At 51.0% G+C, this 20,477-nt stretch overlaps 2 protein-coding genes across 5 annotated transcripts; one reads left to right on the forward strand and one right to left on the reverse strand.

Moving 5' to 3' along the window:
- Positions 1 to 341: 341 nt before the first annotated feature.
- On the forward strand, positions 342 to 19,268 carry SUMF2 (sulfatase modifying factor 2). 4 transcript variants are annotated; one of them, XM_061401795.1, is made up of 10 exons: positions 373 to 525; positions 2,180 to 2,336; positions 5,213 to 5,327; positions 6,082 to 6,126; positions 6,501 to 6,651; positions 7,527 to 7,582; positions 8,456 to 8,540; positions 8,718 to 8,862; positions 17,760 to 17,812; positions 18,218 to 19,268. In XM_061401795.1, exons 1-9 carry the CDS (start codon positions 459 to 461, stop codon positions 17,764 to 17,766), a joined length of 828 nt encoding a protein of 275 aa, XP_061257779.1. In that variant the 5' UTR covers positions 373 to 458; the 3' UTR covers positions 17,767 to 17,812; positions 18,218 to 19,268. The 4 variants fall into 4 exon arrangements, with proteins under 4 accessions (XP_061257780.1, XP_061257779.1, XP_061257778.1 ...); XM_061401796.1 differs by lacking the exons at positions 17,760 to 17,812; positions 18,218 to 19,268 and adding an exon at positions 15,846 to 17,226 and having other exon boundaries at positions 342 to 525; XM_061401794.1 differs by having other exon boundaries at positions 17,760 to 19,268.
- On the reverse strand, positions 10,847 to 19,346 carry PHKG1 (phosphorylase kinase catalytic subunit gamma 1). Its single transcript, XM_061401791.1, has 10 exons — positions 18,655 to 19,346; positions 16,989 to 17,078; positions 16,058 to 16,236; positions 15,574 to 15,628; positions 13,629 to 13,694; positions 13,190 to 13,353; positions 12,714 to 12,804; positions 12,421 to 12,574; positions 12,117 to 12,242; positions 10,847 to 11,770 (listed from the first exon to the last, which is right to left on the reverse strand). Exons 1-10 carry the CDS (start codon positions 19,344 to 19,346, stop codon positions 11,525 to 11,527), a joined length of 1,863 nt encoding a protein of 620 aa, XP_061257775.1. The 3' UTR covers positions 10,847 to 11,524.
- Between the last annotated feature and the right edge of the window lie 1,131 nt (positions 19,347 to 20,477).

Genomic DNA, 20,477 nt, shown 5'->3' on the forward strand with positions numbered 1-20,477 from the left:
ATCCGACTGACTCTTTGCAACCCCATGGACTGCAGCACGCCAGACCTCCCTGCCCCTCACCATCTCCCAGTTTGCCCAAGTTCACATCCATTGCATTGGTGATGCCATCCAGCCTTCTCATCCTCTGACGCCCTCTTCCCTCAACCATTCCGAGCATCAGGGACTTTTCCAGTGAGTCAGCTGTAAACATCAGATGACCAAAATACTGGAGCTTCAGCTTCTAGACCTTAATTCTGAGTAAATAGCTTCTTAACCGGTTCTAGAACACAACGTGGGAATTTGGGACTTTAGTCGCCGCCCAACTCCGGACTGACTGCTAGCTGGGTGGGCTCTCGTGAACAGTGCGCACGCGCGCGCAGGGCACGGCCGCCGACGTGAGGCGTGTGGGGCGCGTGCGCAACAGAGCCGCAGGGTGGTGCTACTCCTGCAGCGGTGCTCCGGGGGCTCGTGTTCCCGGCATGGGCATTTCGCTGTCGCCGCTGCTGACTGTGCTGTCGCTCCTCTCCGGCCGGTGGCTCGAACTAGGTCAGTGTGCTGGCCTGCCCGACTGTCCCAGGAGGCAGGAGGAAAGGGCTGGGGCGCTCGGCCACCGCGGCTGGCAGCGCCCGGAGGTACCTCCCAGAGGCGGCCAGCTGGGCGAGGGGGTTAACAGCTCATGTCGTTGTATTTCACTTTTTTTTTTAAACCTTTAATTTATTATTCTGGAATCTTTTGAGCATAAAAAAATTAATAAAACAAGCCTCTCCCGCCCGCCCCCCGCCCCCCGCCCCTCCCCCCGCCACCCGCCACGTACCTGTTTCCCAGTTTAAACAGTTGCCAATTTTAATCTTGCTTGTTTGTAACCCCTTCCATTTTTCCATTCCTCTGGGAGATTTAGTTTGGAGTGAATTGAGACACAATACAGTTTTATTCGTAATTATTTAGTTTGAATAGCCAAAAAGACAAGAAATCACACACACACACATACAAAGTATCACGAACTCTCCCACCTAAAAAATTAACAATACTCCTTAATGTCATTAAACATCCAGTTAGTGTTCAAATCTATCTGCTCTGTTCTTAAATTACAGTTTACTTGTGGAATTAATGTCCAAATAAAATTCAAATATTGCTATTGTGTGTTGTTTCTTAATTCTCTTTTAGTCTGAGAATCTCCTGCTTGCTCTATTCCACCCTCCAGCGTCCCTTAAAGTTGATTAAATCATTAATGTGTGTCAGAATGAGATCCAGAAAAGGGCCAAAGATAAGATTCTGGGGGACATGAAAACGTGTGGACTCTGCCTTTAGGGAACTTACAGTACTTAGACATCTTTAGGTAAAAACACAACAAAGTAGTACATCAAGCCAGAGGAGTGTGGCCTTTAGGGTCTTGGTTTCTTCCTGTCAAATGAGGGAGTTGAAATAAAGATCCTTTTAATTCTATGATTTTTTTTTTTTTTGAGGTATTCAAACAGCATGTATGAGAGAGTTCATTCGATTATTTGATGATAATTTTTGTGCACTTGTGCTAGGTGCCAGGTATAACCTGGGAAAATAGATGTAGTTCTTTTCTTTCTTATGTAATGGAGAAGAGGCAAAGAAACAACATGAGCAGAAGAATGAATGGAAAGTTGATAGATGTATTTAAGGCTATGCTGTTGTTTAGTCGCTAACTCGTGTCGGACTCTTGCGACTCCAGGGACTGTAGCCTACCAGGCTCCTCTGTCCATGGAATTTCCCAGGCAAGTATTCTGCAGTGGGTTGCTACTTCCTTCTCCAGGGGATCTTCCCAACCCAAGGATCAAACCTGGTCTCCTGCACTGGCAGGCAGATTCTTACAATGTTTAGATTTATCTCACTGGGACAAAGGGTTGTCATGTAGAGGGACAGAGAGGTAAAGAAAGAAAATCATTTGTTGAAAACCTACCATGTGCTAAACATTTCACACATTTTAATATAGCCATGCATTTGAGTTAGTTAGATATTACCCCCATTTTATAGATGAAGAAACTGAAATCCAGAAGAAGTAATTTGCCCAAGGTCATTCAGCAAATTAAGTGACAGAATAAGAATTTAAAGCCAAATTTTTCAGCCTCCAGATTTTTTCACTATAGCATTGAGTCTTACATATGATCCAAATATTGCCACTTGTTTTATATATATTCATGTAATTAATGACCACTCTCTTTTTCCTCTGCAGGAAATGGGCAGACAGTCAACATGGTCCAGCTACCAGGTGGGCAATTCCAGATGGGAACTGATTCACCAGATGGCAGAGATGGTGAAGGACCTGTCCGGGAGGTGACGGTAAAACCCTTTGCCATCGACATATTTCCTGTCACCAACAGAGACTTCAGGTACTCCCAGTGTTCTTCCAGGAGAAGTGACTCCTGGAAGAGTTACTCTAATAATATTTCACAATATTTAAAAGGAGCTTAGCTTGTTCACTATCAGAATATGACCTTTGCAAGTGTTATCTGCATTTTTCAGATGAGGAATCTGAAGTCCAAAGAGTCCTCATCTTTCATTAGTGGCCAACTGGGCCTGTAACTCAGATCCCCTGATTCTTGAGCCAATGGATTGTCCCATGCACTGGGCATAGCACTGAGAAACATGGGCAGAAGTCAGACACTCTTCAACAGAAGAGGGTGAATCGGGAGAAGGGGCATAATAGTTGAGAGTTCCTTAAATTCCCTTTATATTGGGTTGGCCAAAAAGTGCGTTTGGTTTTAAGTTAAAATGACGTATTTTTCAGTTTCAACAAGGATGTTACTGAACTAACTGAACAGACTTCTTGGCCAACCCAGTATTACTTAGGGAAATGGAATTATTTCCAGAATCAAACATTTTGATTCCAGCTTAATCTAAGAAGCCATGTTGAATGCCTCAATGTCCCCAAAGTGATACATTTTGGGTAGGCTAAAGTAGAAAATGATCCAGCACATGTCAGTAATTTACCTTCAAACAGTGGAGGGAGGAGTATATAGAAAGGAGGGGGGAAGGAAGAGGAAAGGATGGGAAGATAAAGCAAATGTGAAAAATGACTCAAATTTTACATTCGTGGATTTAAAAGTTTTCAAGATCAAAACTTGCTGGTGAAAATTGATTCAGGAGACTCAGGCTAAAATAAGCATAAAGATTGTCAGTAAACTCCTCAGGCCTTTTGACTCATTGGTTCCACCTCTAGGAATTTGTCTTGAAGAATTAAGGTTGTCCAAAAAAGTTTAGCTAAAAAGGTGATTTTGTAAATAAATGTTAACAATTTAAGGATCACTTAAATATATTGCATCAATATAACAGAATACTTAGCAGCCTTAAAAACCTGTTGTCAAAAAGAGATAGTTAAAAATGTGAAGAAAGGTTACAAAATACTACATAGGATTTGGCCCAGTTTTTTAAACTATGTGTGTAGAATGTATATGTGTTAAAAAGAACTGGAAGATGCAATATTGCATGAGGTGATGGATTTTGCTCATGTTTTTGTGATTTCCAAATGAAAATAATGACAGGAAGAACCTTATAAAAGCGATTTAAAAACCCTTGATTGGGGACATCCCTGGCAGTCCAGTGGTTAAGACTCTGTGCTCCCAAGGCAGGGCACTGGTTCAGTTCTTGGTCAGGGAACTGAGAGTCTGCATGCTGCACAGTGTAGCCAAAAATAAATAAATAAATTAGAGATGTCATCTTAAAAAAAAAAAAAACTTGGTTGTGGAGTGAAGAGGGAGAGAATATAGACAGTTGTATCTTGGTGTGATAATGGATGGTTTTAGTTTTTTCCTTTTTCTTACCTATGTTTTCTCATTTTTCTATAATATAATGTTATATATGCTTTAAAAAATATTTGTAAAAGGAAAGTTATTAAAATCAAAGGAGAAATCACTTCTGATCAGGCTCACACCACATGATGACAACCATAAATTGCTAGCTAGATAGATGCATTCTTTTATGTTTCAAATGATGACCTTTTAGATGAAGGAAATATAATGTCACCCCCAGAAAGCCCCTAAACTTTGCTTAGAACCTGTAATCTGTGTTTACCTCTCTGGTAAGAGTCTCAAACCATTCAGATGGTCAGAGGTCAATAAGTAACTATTGCTACCAAATCTCGCCTCCTCTTCCATTCTTAGTACCCCTTTGATGGGTGAACAGTGTCTTCTAATATCAGAGGGCTAACACCAACCGGGTACTCTCAGTCCAGAGAAAACAATCTGTCTTATCCTGGAAATCTGCATGTTGAAATTGGCTCAGCCATACCAAACTATATGAAAATCCATTATAAAATCTCAGCAAGTCATTCCTTAAATATTCATTTGTTTGGTGACATTGGATCTTAGTTGCAGCACTTGGACTCTCTAGTTGTGGCTTTCAGGTTCAGTAGCTTCTCGGCATGTGGGATCTTAGTTTCCCTACCAGGGATCGAACCCACATCCCCTGCATTGCAAGGCAGATTCTTAACCGCTGGACCACAGAGAAGTCCCTCAGCAAGTCATTTTGATTTGACTCAATTTCTCTCATCTGTCTGAGGGAGATAGTAAAACCTATTCTCCCTTCCTCCCATGATCGATGTGAGATTAGGTATGTGTTGAAGAGAGACCCACTCCCTGCCCTTGAATCTTCTCAGCAGCTTTATTCATTATCTCCAAAAACTGGAGATAACCCAGATGACCTGCAGCTGGTGAATGGATAAATGAAATCTGGTCTATCCATCCAGTGAAATACTACTCAGCAATAAAACTGCCCCCCCCAAAAAAAAAGGAACAAACCACTGACATTGTCAACAACATGGATGATTCTTGGAAGCAGTATGCTAAGTGAAAGAAGCCAGACCCCAAAACTACATACTGCCTGATTCAGTTTATGTGAATTGACATTCTGGGAAAGGCAGAACTATGGAGACAAAAAACAGATCAGTGTTTGAGGAGGCATCGGGGAATTTTGGGGGGCAGTTAATGGAACTGCTCTGTATCTTGATTGTGACAATGACTATATGGTTTATCAAAACTCACAAAACTATACCCCCAAAAATGTGAATTCTCCTGTTTGTGAATTGCACACACAGAAACAAATTTTAAAAGAAAATCTGCTCAGGCTCTCAGGTTAATTCCTTGTAGTTCCTAAAGACTCTATGATGTGTGACTAATAGGATAAGGGTGTATGAGGTTTGCTGCAGCAAGAGAGGGTGAGGGTGGAGCACAGACGCCTGTCCGCTAAACTATGAAATCTCTCTTTTTAGGGAGTTTGTCAGGGAGAAAAAGTACCGCACAGAGGCTGAGGTGTTTGGGTGGAGCTTTGTCTTTGAGGACCTTGTCTCTGATGAACTTAGAAACAAAGCAACCCAGAGAATGCAGGTAAGAGAACCCAGGCTTGCAGCTGGGTTCATGGGAGTGGGACCTGGACCAAGAAGCCTATGGGGTCTAGGGGGTCACCTGGGCCACCGTAGAGAATCAAACCTGAGAACCAGAGGCAAGGAAGAAGCCAGAGAGACCCACCCTGGAAGAGCCAGATGAACACACACTCCCGGGAAGTTCACTCTGTGCTGAGGTCCACAGAGAGAGAACTGTAAGATGCAGATAATACACAGGGTTCAGCGTACTCCCTGGACCAGCCAGAGAACCCCTGGAGAAGCCTCCTTCTAATAAGGGTGTTGAGGTGTCACACTTTAAAGATTCTGAACACAGGGGCTTCCCTGGTGGCTCAGTGGTAAAGAATCTGCCTGCCAACGCAGGAGATGACGGTTTGATCCCTGATCCAGGAGGATCCCACATGCCAGTGAGTGACTAAGGCCGTGTGCCACAACTACTGAGCCTGTGCTCTAGAGCCTGGGAGCCCTAACTACTGAAGCCCATGAGCCACGATAAGAGAACCCACTGCAACGAGAAGCCCATGTACCGCAACTAGAGAGTAGCCCCGCTCACCCTAGAGAAAAGCCCGCGCAGCAGCAAACACCCCACACAGCCATAAACAAATAAGTAAAAGATCCCAGACACAGCCTCACTTGGACCACCTGAGTCTCAGCCTGAAGTCTCTGCCTCCTGGATGTCCGTCAGGAAGGTGCCTCGCTGGGTCAGAGCACCTTGTAATTGCGCTCCTTCTTTTTTGCAGTCTCTCCTCTGGTGGCTCCCCGTGGAAAGGGCATTCTGGAGGCAGGTAAGGGTTGGTTCCTCAGTCTTGTTTCCTACCCCTGCTGACTCTCATTGTGGAAGCCTGGCTTCCCATGATCCCTTGCCCATCTGGGAATACTGAGTTTTAAAGGATGACGGAGAAATTTCAGGGAAGCAGCCAAGCTGCCCCATGTGCTCTGCACCAGTCCTTTTACCCTGGCCCATCCCCTTTGTCCCCTTTCTCCCTTTTGTCTCGTGTAGTCCTTTCTGTCTCTGGACCTCTCCTCGCTCACCAGGCTCTCTCTTCCTACTTCCTTGCTCCATCTAGTGGTAAAAGCTGAACTCAGGCACCCTAAGCCTAGCCTTCCTCAGACTTCCATGAGCTCCCAGAAGCTTGTCTCACTTCATCCTGGCTATCAGCCTGCAGGTCCTGGCTCTGGCATCCGAGAGAAACTGGAGTTCCCAGTGGTACACGTGAGCTGGAATGATGCCCGTGCCTACTGTGCTTGGCGGGGGAAACGGCTGCCCACCGAGGAAGAGTGGGAGTTTGCTGCCCGAGGGGGCTTGAAGGGTATAGAGATGCCAGGGCAATCTCCCTTGATTCTTTCTCTCCATCCTGCCTTGCGTGGGTGCGGGGGACGGGGGGCTTCAAAGGGTGGGACGGGCTCACACTCCCTGGAGTAGTGCTTCTTACACTCTGTGGTCATGGATCAGTTGTTACTGTTATTTCTAATCTGTCTCAAACCAGTACTTCCATAAAATACCATAAAAATTAATAACTAGAAAATGGAATGAAAAGACAGACATACTTTTTTTTAATTGTTGGAGATTCCACAGACATGTGCCACTTCAGATAAATACAATCAGAACCACATGGCGTGAGGAAAAGAAAAGTATTCCCTACGCTGGATACCTTTTCCATAGCTGTGGAGGGATTAATGTGACAAACTGCTATTTGTTCGTAACTCAGTTATTTCTCAATCCTAACTAAACAAAAAGTTAGAGTGAAATGGCAATTCCCCGTATTCACTGCCTCTACACACTCTTTGAATGAACACCAGCTAAACCCATAGTCAGTATTATTCATGTGATAAATGAGACTGCTTGTTCATTGATCCAGTCTAAGTCCAGTGAACAAATCTCTCAGTGCTTACCCTTGGTTTCTGTACTTACCCCAGCATGAGTGGGTAACAGATAGTTTACAGAATGGCACTGGTCCAAATCACACCTAGGATTGTGCTGTCCAGGAACAGATCAGAAGTCAGGGGCTCTGAGTGCAGTTCTGTGAGGACAAGGGAAGGGTGTGAGATGTCAAAGTGAGTCATCTTACTCTTCTTTCTCATCACCTCCTCTCTTCCTTTCGGTCCCCTCGCTCCTTCTGCCTTTCCCTTCTTCCCTAACCCTTTACCTCTCCCCTCCTCTGCTGTCTGCTTGCTCTCCCGGCAGGTCAGGTATACCCCTGGGGAAACAAGTTCCAGCCAAACCGCACCAACCTGTGGCAGGTAAGACAAGTTCCTCGCCCTTGTTCTTTTCTGAGGGTGTGGATTGAGACTTGCTGCAGGCTGGGCATGGCATTAGGCCATGGGACTCAGGGGCCTCCATGTTCTAACAGACCGGAAAAGGGGTAAAGCAGTAAAGGGGTAAAGCGAAAGACAGTGTAGTGGGGCTGCGTGGTGAAGATGAACAGTGTGTGCTCAGGAGCGCATCCCTGCCTGGGACAGTGGGGGAGTGACTGGACGGTAAACGTGCCATTTGAGCTGGTGGAACTGAAGCTTGCCAGGAGAAAAATGGGGGAAACACCATGCGTGTCAGCAGTGGGAAAGGGTCCAGCATGTTCAGAGATGTGACAGACTCCGAGGGCTGGCGCACAGAGCTGCTGCCCTCCAGTCGAATGAATAAGTTGAACAAATGACATCAGCAAACACTGGTTACTTGTTCCAGAATCTTGGTGGTAAAGAGCAGGAGGTGAGGAAGGCAGGGTCAGGACAGGTAAGGGAGAGTGAAGCCTTTTGGTGGTGGAAGGGAAGGGGAAGGTACAAGGGATCACTGGTTCCTGTAGGGAGAGGCAGGGTACAGAGCGGGGAGACGGGGCCTTTCCTCCGAAGGCACATGGGGTTCATGCAGCTGAGGGAAGTCACTGAGAGTGGAGAAGTGGGTGGGCTGGGCGGGTGTGGACATACGGGGAACCACACACTTCCTAATCCAGCCAGGAGGTCATGGTGGAGGACATGAGGCAGCTGGCTTGGGACCTCAGGTCACTGCCCCATGCCCTTCCCCTACCCCAGAGGGTACCACAAGATGGCCTTGGTTAAAACCCCTCTGGGCAAGTGGATGGTAAATCCTGTAGCCTAAACATCCCTTCCCACCCACCCCAGGGAAAGTTCCCCAAGGGCGACAAGGCTGAGGATGGCTTCCATGGCGTCTCCCCCGTGAATGCTTTCCCCCCACAGAATGACTACGGTAAGACTACACAGCGGGTTGCTGTCGCGCTCACAGGTTGGTTGGCTGGATGGTTCTGCCTGGTAGTCGAGGCAGGAGAAGCAGCCCTGGGAAGGATTCGGTCCCCTGGGCCGTTGTTGGTCAGGGCGGGTGGAGGTGGCATTCCCAGCCAGGGCCTGAGCTGCTGCTGTGCCACAGGGCTCTATGACCTCGTGGGCAACGTATGGGAGTGGACGGCGTCACAGTACCAGGCTGCCGACCAGGACATGCGTGTCCTCCGGGGGGCGTCCTGGATCGACACAGCCGATGGCTCTGCCAACCACCGGGCACGTGTCACCACCAGGTGAGGGGCTGGGTCCTGGTCTCCTGGAGTACAGGTAGCACCAGAGCTGCTGTGGGCGCTGCTTCCACACCTCTCTCTCCACTGGGGGGTGTGGGTCCAGAACAGAAAGCAAGCCAACCTCACCAGGTAAAGCCAGGAGCCCGGTGCCTTTTCCTGCCAGCTCTCAGCACCGAGGGAGACTGTGTCTAATGTCTTAATTATATGGGTTTCTCTTATCCTCATAGCTAGGCGTGCAGAGGGAGGGGACTGGAATGGCCACATCAATAGGTCATGGCCAGGGATCATTGAAATATTAACTTTTCTAACAAAGAGGGCATGTTAAAAAACATTTTATGCAACCATTTTGTTTTACAATCAAGGAAAAATAGTCTCAGGGAGGTCCTGGGCCTGCTCATTTCATACAGATGATTAATGATGGTTAGTGCTGGCCCCTGAATGGTAGAGTTCCCAGCGCCCAAGTTGCCTTCTAGGACTTTCTGCTTTGTCTGTAGATTTATTTTGATTAATCTCCTTGCAGCTCCTCCTGCTCCTGGTTTCTTTAAGGATGGTAGAGAGGCCATGTGGATTATCCTCACCTTTTTTTTTTTTTTAATGTTTATTTACTTATTTATTTGCTGCATTGCATCAGGCAGGATCTTTCATTGTGACTCACAAACTCTAGTTGTGGCACCTGGGCTCAGTAGTTCAGTGCACTGGTTTAGTTGCCCCAAGGAATGTGGGATCGTCATTCCCTGACCAGGAGTCAAACCCCATTCCCTGCATTGCAAGGTGGATTTTTAACTATTGGGCCACCAGAGAAGTCTTTCCCCTTTTACCTTAGGACAAAGGAGTGGAGAAAGTATTGGTCTGGGGACCAGGAAATTGGGTTTGCTGCTGATTCTGCTGAAAGAGTGGTTGGCCTTGGGCAAGACATGTAAATCTTCCTGGTATCTGATTCTGGGGTCTGTGAGATGGTGAACAAAACCTACCCTCCAGAGTAGTAAGAGAAATAGCAAATGCAGGAATCCATGTGAAAGTTCTTTGAAAAGTGTGAGTACTGATTGAGGCTGTGATGGTCTCACTTGTTGCCAACAGGTTCTTTTTGGCTGAGTTATTAGTCTAAACTACCAACAGTTGGAAGTTATTAGCACGGCCTTTCCTGCCTTCCATGCAGTCTCAGGACCAGCCTCGCTTCCTCCACCCTGTCCCAAGGTCCCTTCTTACCTCTCCCCACTCCCCAGGAATGGCATGCCCTCTGGACCTGCCCTCACACCACTTTTCTTCGAGACTAGGCCCTCCTCAGTCCCCAGCCCCCAAACCCCCCAGACCACAGAAGGCCCTGGGAGCTGGAGCAGGAGAGCTGGGTGAGGCCCAGGCCCCTTTCTCAGCAAATGTCCGTTCTCTCTCCCATTCTCTGGTGGCAGGATGGGCAACACTCCAGATTCAGCCTCAGACAACCTAGGCTTCCGCTGCGCTTCGGGTGCAGGCCGACCGCCTGGAGAGCTGTGAGTGGCTATGCAGAAACCAGAAGAGTCCTGTGGCACCCAGGCCACTCCCTGGCCACATTCCAAACACAGCCAGACTCCAGATGACCTCCATCCCCTTCCCCATCCTCTGTGACAGGCACCTCTCCCCAGGGCAGGAAAGGACCCTGACCTCCACAGAAGGGTGATACTGTGTCTTGGAGAAGGGGCCCAACTTATTGATTGTGGCCAGGAGCTGGATGTTTCTCTTAGAGGTCAGATATTGACCATATAGGGGCCACATATTCAAACAGTTGGGTCACAGTGCTCAGAAAGGCAGTTTGTGAAAAAAATTTTCAATCTGCTCCTTCCCCCTTTCATGATGTCTGACCCAGGGATCTGACATTATTCAAGGCAGAATCTCCCCCAACCCAGGAATTGAACCAGGGTCTCATGCACTGCAGGTGGATTCTTTACCAACTGAGCTCTTGGGGAATCCAGAATCTCCCCAGGCCTCCTTGTTTTCCCAGCAAGTTGCCATAGAAAGAAAATGATTCCTTTATTTGCCTTATTTGTGGGGTTTCACACATCTCCGAGGGAACCTGGTTTCCAGCACATGAAATGCAGTTCCGTGGGCTCTTTAAAGCTCAATGTCAGTCTTAAAAGGGTCTAGGAGAACCATGGATTTACCAGGTGAGACTGTGCACCATGGGAGTTGCAGAATGAATAGTACTCAGAAGAAACAGCAGATGATTCCCTTTCTATTGTTAATTATGCAAGGGTGCCCACATGCCTCGATAAACGTCCCCAGAGAAGAACCTGCTCCCATGGTGTCACTGGGTATTGTGGGGTCAGTAAAAATCACCTGTGTGATTCTCAGACTGTTCTCTTTCATCCTCACCCTGGGACCCCCTGGGCAGTGCACAGTCAGTAACTCTGGGCCTCCAGAGGAGAAGTGGAGATGGTAGTACACCTAGGCAGTGGAGCTGCATAGAGGCTCCAGGTTCTAGACCACAGCTGGTCCCCTAGTCCGGGGGCCTGGCTTCGGCTGCACTGACCACCAAATGATGCCTCTGAGAGGGGAGAGTGGCCCCAGTTCCTGGGGTCCTGGCCAGGGCCAAGTGCACCCTCTGGACAGGCCCTGCACACACTCTCACCCCCTTTCGGCGGCTTCTGCACCCTGCCTGACCCCCACCCCACCTACCCCGCCCGTCCTCCGCTCAGAAGTCCTCCTCAGCCAGGGAGAGGAGCACGGCCTTGGGCGTGTTCTCGAAGAGGGCCGCCCGGTTCTGCTGCTGCCCTTTCTTCACCCAGTGACCATAGATCCGGAAAGCGTAGGCGTCGATGAGTCGCCGCAGAGGCCGGAGGGCGTAGGGGTCTCGAATGACGATCTCCCGGGTCACGGGCTTCACCCGGCGGTACTGGTAGTAGATGCGCACTGAAGCCAGCACCGTCAGGCAGATCACCTGCGGGGGGCGGGGCCTGAGCGCCGGGCCACACCCCCAGGCCTGTCTCCTCCCGCGTCCCGCGCAGGCCGACCCGAGCTCGGATGTCTCCAAGCCTTGTGTGGCGTCGGTTGGGCGCGTCCTACCGTCACCGCCTCCCGCCCCCCGCCCCCCAATTACCCCCATTCCCGCCCGACCCGCAAGCGCAGGCTTTTAGACTATCAGCAACAGAAGCCGGAAGAAATTGAGCTGGAACCATCATAGGGCTGGATGGGAGGGGAAGGGCAGGTGGTCGTAAGGAGTCCGTATGAAGGGCACTGGGGGCTTGGGTTTCAGGGGCCCTGAGTGGGAGGTGAGCCCGTAGTACCTTGAACTTGCCCCGGGGGCTGAAGTGACGCACTTCCTCCACCACGTACTGCTGGAAGAAGGGGTGCGCCAAGGCCTCTTCTGCCGAGCAGCGCCTCTGGGGGCTCACCACCAAGAAGCGGGAAACCTGAGAGAAACACGGTGGAACGGAGGACATATCAGGCCGGGGTCTCTCTCTCAGCAGGCGCCTCCATCTCTCCCACCACTCCTCCCCCGACCCCCAACACCCCCCCCCCCCAACTCCGACACCAACACTGGACTTGCCCCTCGCCTGAGCCCGGGAGCCAGCACACCCGGCCTCTCACCAAGTCCTTCACGGTGTCCGAGTAATCATCCCATTCCGGTGAGCCAAACTGGTAGTTGCCACTCATGATCATTCTCAACATCAGCATCTGCTTGCGGTGCCAGAAGGGCGGGGAGCCGGCCAGCAGCGTGTACATGATGACCCCCGTGCTCCACCTGGCATCGGGGGAGCAGCGGAGGGAGACAGGTGGGCGGGCTGTAGCGCCCACCCCATCCCCCTTCCCCAGCCCGGTGCTCCCAGTCAGGGGAGCACCCCTGTCCCTACGGGTCACCTCCCTCCCCCCAACACACTCACATGTCCACCTCCTTCCCATAGCCGGGGTGGTCATCGTTCATGGAGCACTCAATGATCTCAGGGGCCAGGTAACTGGGGGTCCCACAGACCTCTGCAGGGACAGTTTCCATCGGGGCAGGTCAGCAGAGGCACATGGAAGAGAAAGGCCCACAGGGACAGTAGACGTGGAACTGAAGTGGTATGGCTGGACTGGGACTCTGAACACGGCCGCAGGCTCAGAGCCAAGGGCAGGCCAGGGTGCTAGCTCCTATGGCCACCCACTTGGGGCCTGTCAGTGGCTTGGTCATAGGAGCCAGCACTGGGTTGGAACACAGGCAGTGGGAACCTGGCTCAGCCCAGTCCCGGGAAGAGAGAGCCAGCCTTGAAATGGTAGGATTTTTTATTCTGGGGGGAAAAAACCCAGGCAGTCCCTGTTCCCGGGAGAGCTGATGAGAGAGCCTGAGCCCCTAACACGGGCCGGGGCCACGTTTCCAGACCTCGCAGCTTCTCTCCTGGCTCCAGCTGGCAGGAAAAGCCGAAGTCTGTAAGCTTGATGTTCATGTTATCATCCAGGAGGATGTTCTCAGGCTTCAGATCCCGATGCACGATGTTGAGTCTGTGCAAGGTGGCGATCACCTCCAGCAGGGCTCTCATGATCTTCCTGGGGTGGCACAGGCACACGTTACCCTCATCTGCTACTCTGCAAGGTCAGGTAACAGGCAGGGAGACCAAAGCCCATAGGCCAGCCTGACTGCAAGTGACGGAGGACTCCAGACAGGCGGACCCACCTAGGCTGGGTCAAGGAAGGAGGGATACCACCATAGCCCACAGAGCACACTCCCCAACCAGACCAGTGCACGCCGCGCTGCCTCCACAACCTCCGTGCCTAAGCTGGACTCAGACAGGAAGTAGGGAGAGGGGCAAGTGGACCCTCACCTGGTCTCTTTCTCACTCAGGGTGACCTTCTCAGTGAGGTAGTCAAAGAGCTCCCCTCTCTTCATCCTGTGGGGACAGAGGATTTGTCACTGGATGGCCCAGCAGGTTACCCCCTCCTTACCCTATTTCCCACCTAACACCTCCAGGGGTAAAGTGGCCCACTCCCCACTAAGGACCACAATCTGCAGGGAGGAGCTGGGGAAGTGAGTGGAGAGGCTGTCTGGGAAGGTTGGAGTAAGAACAAGGGACACTGGAGGGGTGGGGTGCCACCATTGTGAGGGTCCCCCATGTGTGGGAGTGACAGCATGGACTGGGACCCATCAAAGCCAAAATCAGAGTCGGGGGAGGAGAAAGGGACCCTGAGTCACTGGCCCAAGGTCCCAGACCCAGATCAGAAGGACCAGAGTGTCCTGTCTTTTTCGAGGAACAAATGGAAGCAGCAGCAGTACAAGTGATGGAGGAGCGGTTTTGCCTATTTTTGGATTTTTTAGAAGTGTGATTCCATCTTCCCACTTGAGAGGATCTAGAAGGAGGTCTCTGCTGGAATAATCTAGTTACACCCTGGAGGGCAACTTGAGGCAGCATTATAAATAACTTCCCAAGCAACTTCTTCAAAGGTTAGAGACATTTGAGCTGCCCCCAAGGGCTCTACAGGACTGAGCCACTGAGCAGAGTTGAGACAGCTGCAGCTGGGCAAGGCTGGAGGGGTCCTGGGAAAGCCTCCCTTGGTTGAATAAAGAAGGTGTATCCTGCACACCCCTCCAGGGAAAGCAGGGTCCAAGAGATTTTGGCCAGTATCAGAGGGAGACAAGAAAATCCTTGAATTTAGCTGATGCAGCAGGGAGGGGAGTTCTCTTTGAGGAGCAGCCCAGAAATTACAGATGTAATTCAGACATTATCGGTACCATGTTCTTAAAAAGCAATGTGTGCCTCCGGTTTTGATCACTTCAATTCCATTTTAAACACACTAGGAGAACTCACTAATGGCAGCAGCAGCAGCAAAAAGATGTACCAGTAAACGCTGGGACACTGCAAGGGCCATCAGCAGGCTCCTGCCTCCTACAGCTGGCAGTTTAATTATACACAAAGGCCAAATTAAATGGTGTCTCCACGAAAAAAAGTAACACTGTGCATGTTCAGTATGGCGACAAAAAAAAAAAGTTCCAACAATACAAAATCTGCTTGAATAATTCTCTGAAGTAAATCTAGTCCCTAGATGACAAGGAGCTTATCTCAATAGTCCTGTTGGTGCACAAGCAAAGGAATAGTGACGTGTTGTTGACAGTGATGATGGTGATGATGACAATGATGATAATGTCAATCTTTGAACTACATGCCAAATACAATCTCTACCGCCTGCCTCTCTCGTGGGCCTCTTGCCCCAATACTGCCTCAGCTCTTCCCTCTGCTGGGGGCTCCTTCTCTGGGTCTTGGCTGGACTCCATCTCGCCCTTCATCCAGGTCTCTGTTCAGGTCACTTCTGGAGAACATTCCCCACCCGCTCCCTCTGACCCTTGCTCAGCTCTGTGTGTCTGGAAATGTGCATAACTCTGTGTGTGTTTTATGACTTGATTGCTTTCTCCTCACTCTCGGTGAAAACTCGTGCACGCAGTAGGTTTGCCTATCCTCAGTGTCTAGAATAAGCATTGCCTGGCCGCCCTGGTCATCACATGGTAGTTAGTAATGACTAGCATTTACATTGTGTCAGTCCCTGTGTATTTATTACTCCTGCAATCCTGATGAGAAAGCTGATGTGGAAAGTAAATCGTCCAGCCCAGAAGGGACGCAGGGTTCAAAACCAGGCAGCCTGATTCCAGGGGCCTGATCTGCCTAAAACTTCTGTGTCCTTATTTGATGTCCACCATGTAGGGGGCTGGCTGCTGGTCTCCAGGAAGCCCTGAATGGGGAGAATTTTCTCAGTTAGGCCCCAGGCCTGGGTACTTACAGATCAAACACCAAGAAGAAGAAGGTGTTGGTCTCATAAGTGTCCTTCAGCTGTACTGAAATGGAAATGGCTCATCTCAGGAGCAGAGGAGCCCAGGCACGGCAGTGGAATGCAGGGGTGAGGGGATTAAAGGCGCTGTGGGCTGACTCAGAAGCTGGAGGGGGTTTCAGGGTTCAAAGGAAGCCTCCCCCTCCCCCCAGGAGAGGGGGCAGCCAGGGACTTTGAACTCCACATTCCTCCACCCACACCCCTGCCTGTCATCCCTTCTGTAGGGCTGAAGGAAGAGGCCTGGAGCTGAATCCTGGGAGCAGGAAGTTGGAGCTGGGAGCCCCAAGCCTCCGGGCACTGCGCCGGCGGGGGCCCTGGGTTGCGGGAGACAGTCTGGGTGTTTCTGGCTAGCTGCACTGGGGCCACACTCCCCGGCCGGGTTATCAGCGCAGAACGGGGGCAGGGCACCCTGCCGTGGCTCGGGGCCACCACTCACTGATGTTGGGGTGTCCCGAGACCTTGCGCAGGATGTCCACCTCCTTCTGCGTGGCCTCTCGCAGCTCCTGCACCTCCTCGGAGCTGAAGCTGCCCCCGCCGGTGATGTCGATGATCTTCACAGCGTACTCCTGGCACGTGGGCTTGTGGATGCAGCGCCTGACGACACTGCTCACTCCCCTAGGGGTGCAGAGGACAGATGGTCCCGGGGGCCCCTAACCCCAGGGGGAGGCCCACATTCAGGCCACAGCAGAGAGGTCCTGCCTTGTCCCCCAACTCCCTGTGAGCTTCGGGGCAGCAGTCCCCAACTTTGGGGCCCATTTTTGGCACCAGGGGCCAATTTCATGAAAGACAGTTTTTCCATGGACCCGTGGGATGAGGGATAGTTTTGGGATGATTCAAGAGTGTTACATTTATTGTGTACTTTATTTCTATTAGTATTGCATCAGCTCCACCTCAGAGCATCAGGCATTAGATCCTCGAGGTTAGGAACCCCTGCTTTGGGGGACGGAAGGTTGAAGAAGGCTCCGGGGGATGGGGGCGATTTGCCTGGAGCCAGAGGAAGAAGTCTGCTTTCAGGCCTCCTGGTTTCCGTCACTGCTCTTTCTCAGCTCAGAGGAAGAAACCGTACACCCCTAGGACCCCGAGCTGCATTCTGACACCTGACCCCTGACCCTGAGCCAAGGCTGGATTGGATGTGCTGTCAACAGCTCTGGGGTGGGGGGTGGGGCTCCCTTTGCTGGGAGGGTCTCTGATCTGGGTGCTTTTATACCTGCTTCCTCCATCCCAAACCCCAAACTGAAGTTTTCTCTAAGTGGACAGTGCTTTGGAGATGAAGACGGTCAGGGCTCAGGGTCAAGGAGAGATTGCTCCTGCCCGCAGAGCCGTCCAGAGGCTCGGATCGCACTTCTTGGGGGAGGTCTGGGCCTTACCTGCCCAGGATCTCCTTGGGCTCATAGTTCTCATAGAAGCTCTGTGCAGAAGAGGAGTCCGGCAGTGACTTGTCCTGGGTCATATCAGCTCTAAGAGGGGAACAGAAAGAAACCGTCAGCCTTCCTGACCTAGGGGATGTGGTCTGTGAGGGCTAAAACCATCTCTCCCTTAGCTTTGTATGTCCTGGCAGAGGGCTGACCTCTTGTGAATATTCAAAATAAATGCTTGTGAATTTTATAGATAGCCAATGGGAATGTGCTGTATAACACAGGGAACTCAACCTGGTGCTCTGTGTCAACCTAGAGGGGTGGGATGGGATGGGAGGTGGGAGGGAGGTTCAAGAAGGAAGTAACGTAAGTATAGCTACAGTTGATTCATGTTGATACATGGCAGAAACCAACACAACACTGTAAAACAATTACCCTTCAATTAAAAATCAATAAAATTTTAAAAATAAAAGATAGTTTAAAAACCACTTGTGAATTTTAAGAAAGCTCTGGAAAGAGCTCAGCTTGCTTCTCCCCACTGGTGTAAACTCTTGTGACCCCAGTTGACCACGTGGCTCGCAAAATGTTCTCCTTGTTAGCTGTTGCTCCCCAGAAGGAGCAGCAGATGGTCAGCCAGGTCCAAGCCCAGGTTTGAGGCAGGAATCAGACCACTGGGCCCCAGGGTTAGCTCTGACAAGGCCAACACACCCCTGGGTTTAGGAAGAACCACCAACAAACTCTGCAAAGGACAAATTAAAGTGCTGTTTCTTTTTCCTCTTGGAGGAGATGAAGCTGGTCCTGCTTTCCTTTGCCTGCCCTCTGCACTTGTGGAAAAGGTGAGAGACTTCACCGGGCACCCCCATAATCTCACCTTATTGCTCCAGTAGTAACTGTCCTACCCGGAAAACACCTCTCCTTCCAGGACAGGCTTCCTATGCTTCCCACTGCTGCTTCCTCACTCCTTCCGTCCTTACCCAGGACTTCTGTCACTCTCCCTCCTTCTCTCTTCCTTCCTTCCTCTGTTCTCTTTCCTCCTTCCTTTTCCCCTTCCTTTTTTTAAAAGGTTTTTTTTTTTTTTTTTGCCTATATTGTTTTATTTGGGGGGCTGCACCACTGGACATGCGGGATCCTAGCTCCCCAACCCAGGATCAAACCCACATCCCCAGCACTGGAAGCCTGGCGTCTTAACCACTGGACTACCAGTCCCCTTTCCTCCTTCCTTTCTTTCATACTCTGAGAAGCACTGTGCCAGGTGCTCCGAGGGAGGCAGAGCTTGATGGGTGAGTCCTGGTCCCGGCCCCTGGTGTCACTCATGGACATGTGCCCACTCCATCCAACTGTGATGGTCTCTGGGACTTCCCAACCACCCCTCCCGCCGGGCCCAGTGCAGGCGTATTACTAGTGCTGCTCCACAGATGTAAGTCAGTGGCCGGAGGGATCCCTCTGGTCCAGATTCCTGCCCACAGGATGGTCCTGTCCTCAGCATGCCCCAGGCCCTACCTAACGACCAGTGAGCCCTGGGTGGTCCCGCTGCAAGGCAGGCAGAGTGGAGCCAGGACACTCGGGCCTGGACTCAGAGGAGCTGGCCGGCTTTGCTTCAGGAACGTGGAGGCCACTTGGGCACCGAACTCCTTCCTCGCTTGGAGGATTTGAGGAATGGAGAAAATGCTGTACCAACCGGAAAAGGGGCAGAGAGAAAACGGGCACGAGCTTCCGCTCAGCACAGCCAAAGCTGCCTCTGGTCCCACTTCCATCTCGCTTTCTGGGTCCAAGAAGGCCTGGCCTGATCAAGGGGTCAGTTTGCTGACTGGCGGCAGCCTGGGCTGCCTGGAGACAGGCTGGCTGTTCCAGGAAGCCTGGTGTCATCACTGCTGGGTGCCTGGTTACCGGGGGAAGGACAAGAATAACAACGGTCTCCTCTGCCAGCGGCAGGCCTGGCGCTGCCTCCACTCCACCCTCGTCAGCAACCCCGGCTGAGCACAGGAGTGTCTGTTCCCCAGAAAAATTAGCCCAGTTCCTGGTGAGTCCTGTAAAGCTCCAAGGCGGGCATCTGTTCCCCTGCTCCCCACCTCTCAAAGCCAGATAGGAGGTCTCTCCCTTCCCCCAGCCCTCCATGCACAGAGGGTGTATCCCGACCCAGCCTGGCATGCCATCCCATCCAGGGGCCCCATTCCCTGGCACCACCATCTCCACCCGAGTTCCGGCACTGGGCGGGTAGGTGATGAGGTCCATCTTGCCCCATCCCCTTGCTCTAGGCCTAACTTGGGGCCAGCTTCGTGCCTCTGTCCACTGTCCCCACCTGCATCCCCCAAGGCACCTTTGGAAAGGGTCCCCAAATGCGAGGACGTAGCCCGGTCCTTTTTGGAACATAACATCTCTCCCCAAAACTGACAGTCAGCAAACAGTCACAGGATTCTACTTTCTGTGGACAAATACCTTCAAAAGTCAGTGCTGCCATTCTCCTGGGTTCGTCTACTGTCAGAAGTGAGAAGAAGTGGGCCTAGTGGGTTTGGGAGGGTCTTCTCTACCCCATGACTTCTCATGCTCCCCACCAGGCTTTTATCACTCACTGACCCAGCTACTCACCGCTATACCTCGCAGGCCCTGGAGTGAACGTGATGGGAATCCCAAAGGTCCCGGACCCGCCCAGGGAGAGGGGACAGCGGAGGACTGAAGCGTGTCCCGAGTAGACACTTGCGGCCCGAGTAGGATATCTTGCTGTTCTTCCTTCTACTTGAGGACGGAAGGCTGATGTGCCAAAAATAAAGCACAACTGCAAAGCTGGGATGCTGGCCAAGGCTTGGCAGGCCAAGTCTCACCAGGGGATGACCTCTGGTGGAGGGTGAAGGAAGTTCGGGTGGCCTGGGAGCAGGCAGGACAGCATGTGGTGATCAGTTGGTGACCAGTCTTCCCTCAGGAGCTCACTAAGCCTCCCTCGGGAGCTCACTAAGCCTTCCGGCATGTGGGAGAACAAAGCCAGCTTGCCAGGAATGCACTGACTTCTCTGTGTGCTGAGCGCTCTGGAGACACCCCTGTGCGCCAACTCTGCAGCCTGGCTGTCCAGGGGAACTGATCAGCTATGGTTTGTGTGGCTGATTGACCAAATGCAGACCTCAAAGTTTATCCCGGACTCCATCTCTCATCAGCCTCCAAGATTTCATTCTTAACTCATTTTGTTTTCAGCCAGCAGTTCCTGATTAATGAGAGGAGGTTCATGTGCCAGGAAAAACACTTGGGCGCTAACTGTGGGCGGCTTTGGGCCCTTTGGGTTAGGGTCCTCATCAGTGTGATTCTAGCTTAAGAGGTTGACAGAATTGGAAATAATGTATGCTGGCACCAAAAGGACACTTAAAAAAAATATTTCAGAGAAATTAAGCTTTTTCCTATTTATTTTTTATTTATAATGTATTTGGCTGTGTTGAGTCCTAGCTGCGGCTGGAGGGGTCTTTGATCTTCTTTGCCACTTCTTTGCATGAGGACTCTAGTTGCGACATGTGGGAT

The sequence above is a fragment of the Bos javanicus genome, chromosome 25, assembly GCF_032452875.1.
Source record: "Bos javanicus breed banteng chromosome 25, ARS-OSU_banteng_1.0, whole genome shotgun sequence".
Lineage (NCBI taxonomy): Eukaryota > Metazoa > Chordata > Mammalia > Artiodactyla > Bovidae > Bos > Bos javanicus.

Bases quoted from the DNA above. Each gene is read 5' to 3' on its own strand.
- PHKG1 (XM_061401791.1), bottom strand. From the start codon at position 19,346: ATGTTCCAAAAAGGACCGGGCTACGTCCTCGCATTTGGGGACCCTTTC. The intron at 13,695-15,573 runs GTAAGTACCCAG...CTGTCCCCACAG, and splicing joins TTCTTCTTGGTGTTTGATCT to GATGAAGAGAGGGGAGCTCT. The intron at 11,771-12,116 runs GTACTACGGGCT...CGCCCCCCGCAG, and splicing joins GCCCCCGGGGCAAGTTCAAG to GTGATCTGCCTGACGGTGCT.
- SUMF2 (XM_061401796.1), top strand. From the start codon at position 459: ATGGGCATTTCGCTGTCGCCGCTGCTGACTGTGCTGTCGCTCCTCTCC. The intron at 5,328-6,081 runs GTAAGAGAACCC...TCTTTTTTGCAG, and splicing joins AAGCAACCCAGAGAATGCAG to TCTCTCCTCTGGTGGCTCCC. The intron at 8,863-15,845 runs GTGAGGGGCTGG...TCCCTTCTGTAG, and splicing joins CGGGCACGTGTCACCACCAG to GGCTGAAGGAAGAGGCCTGG.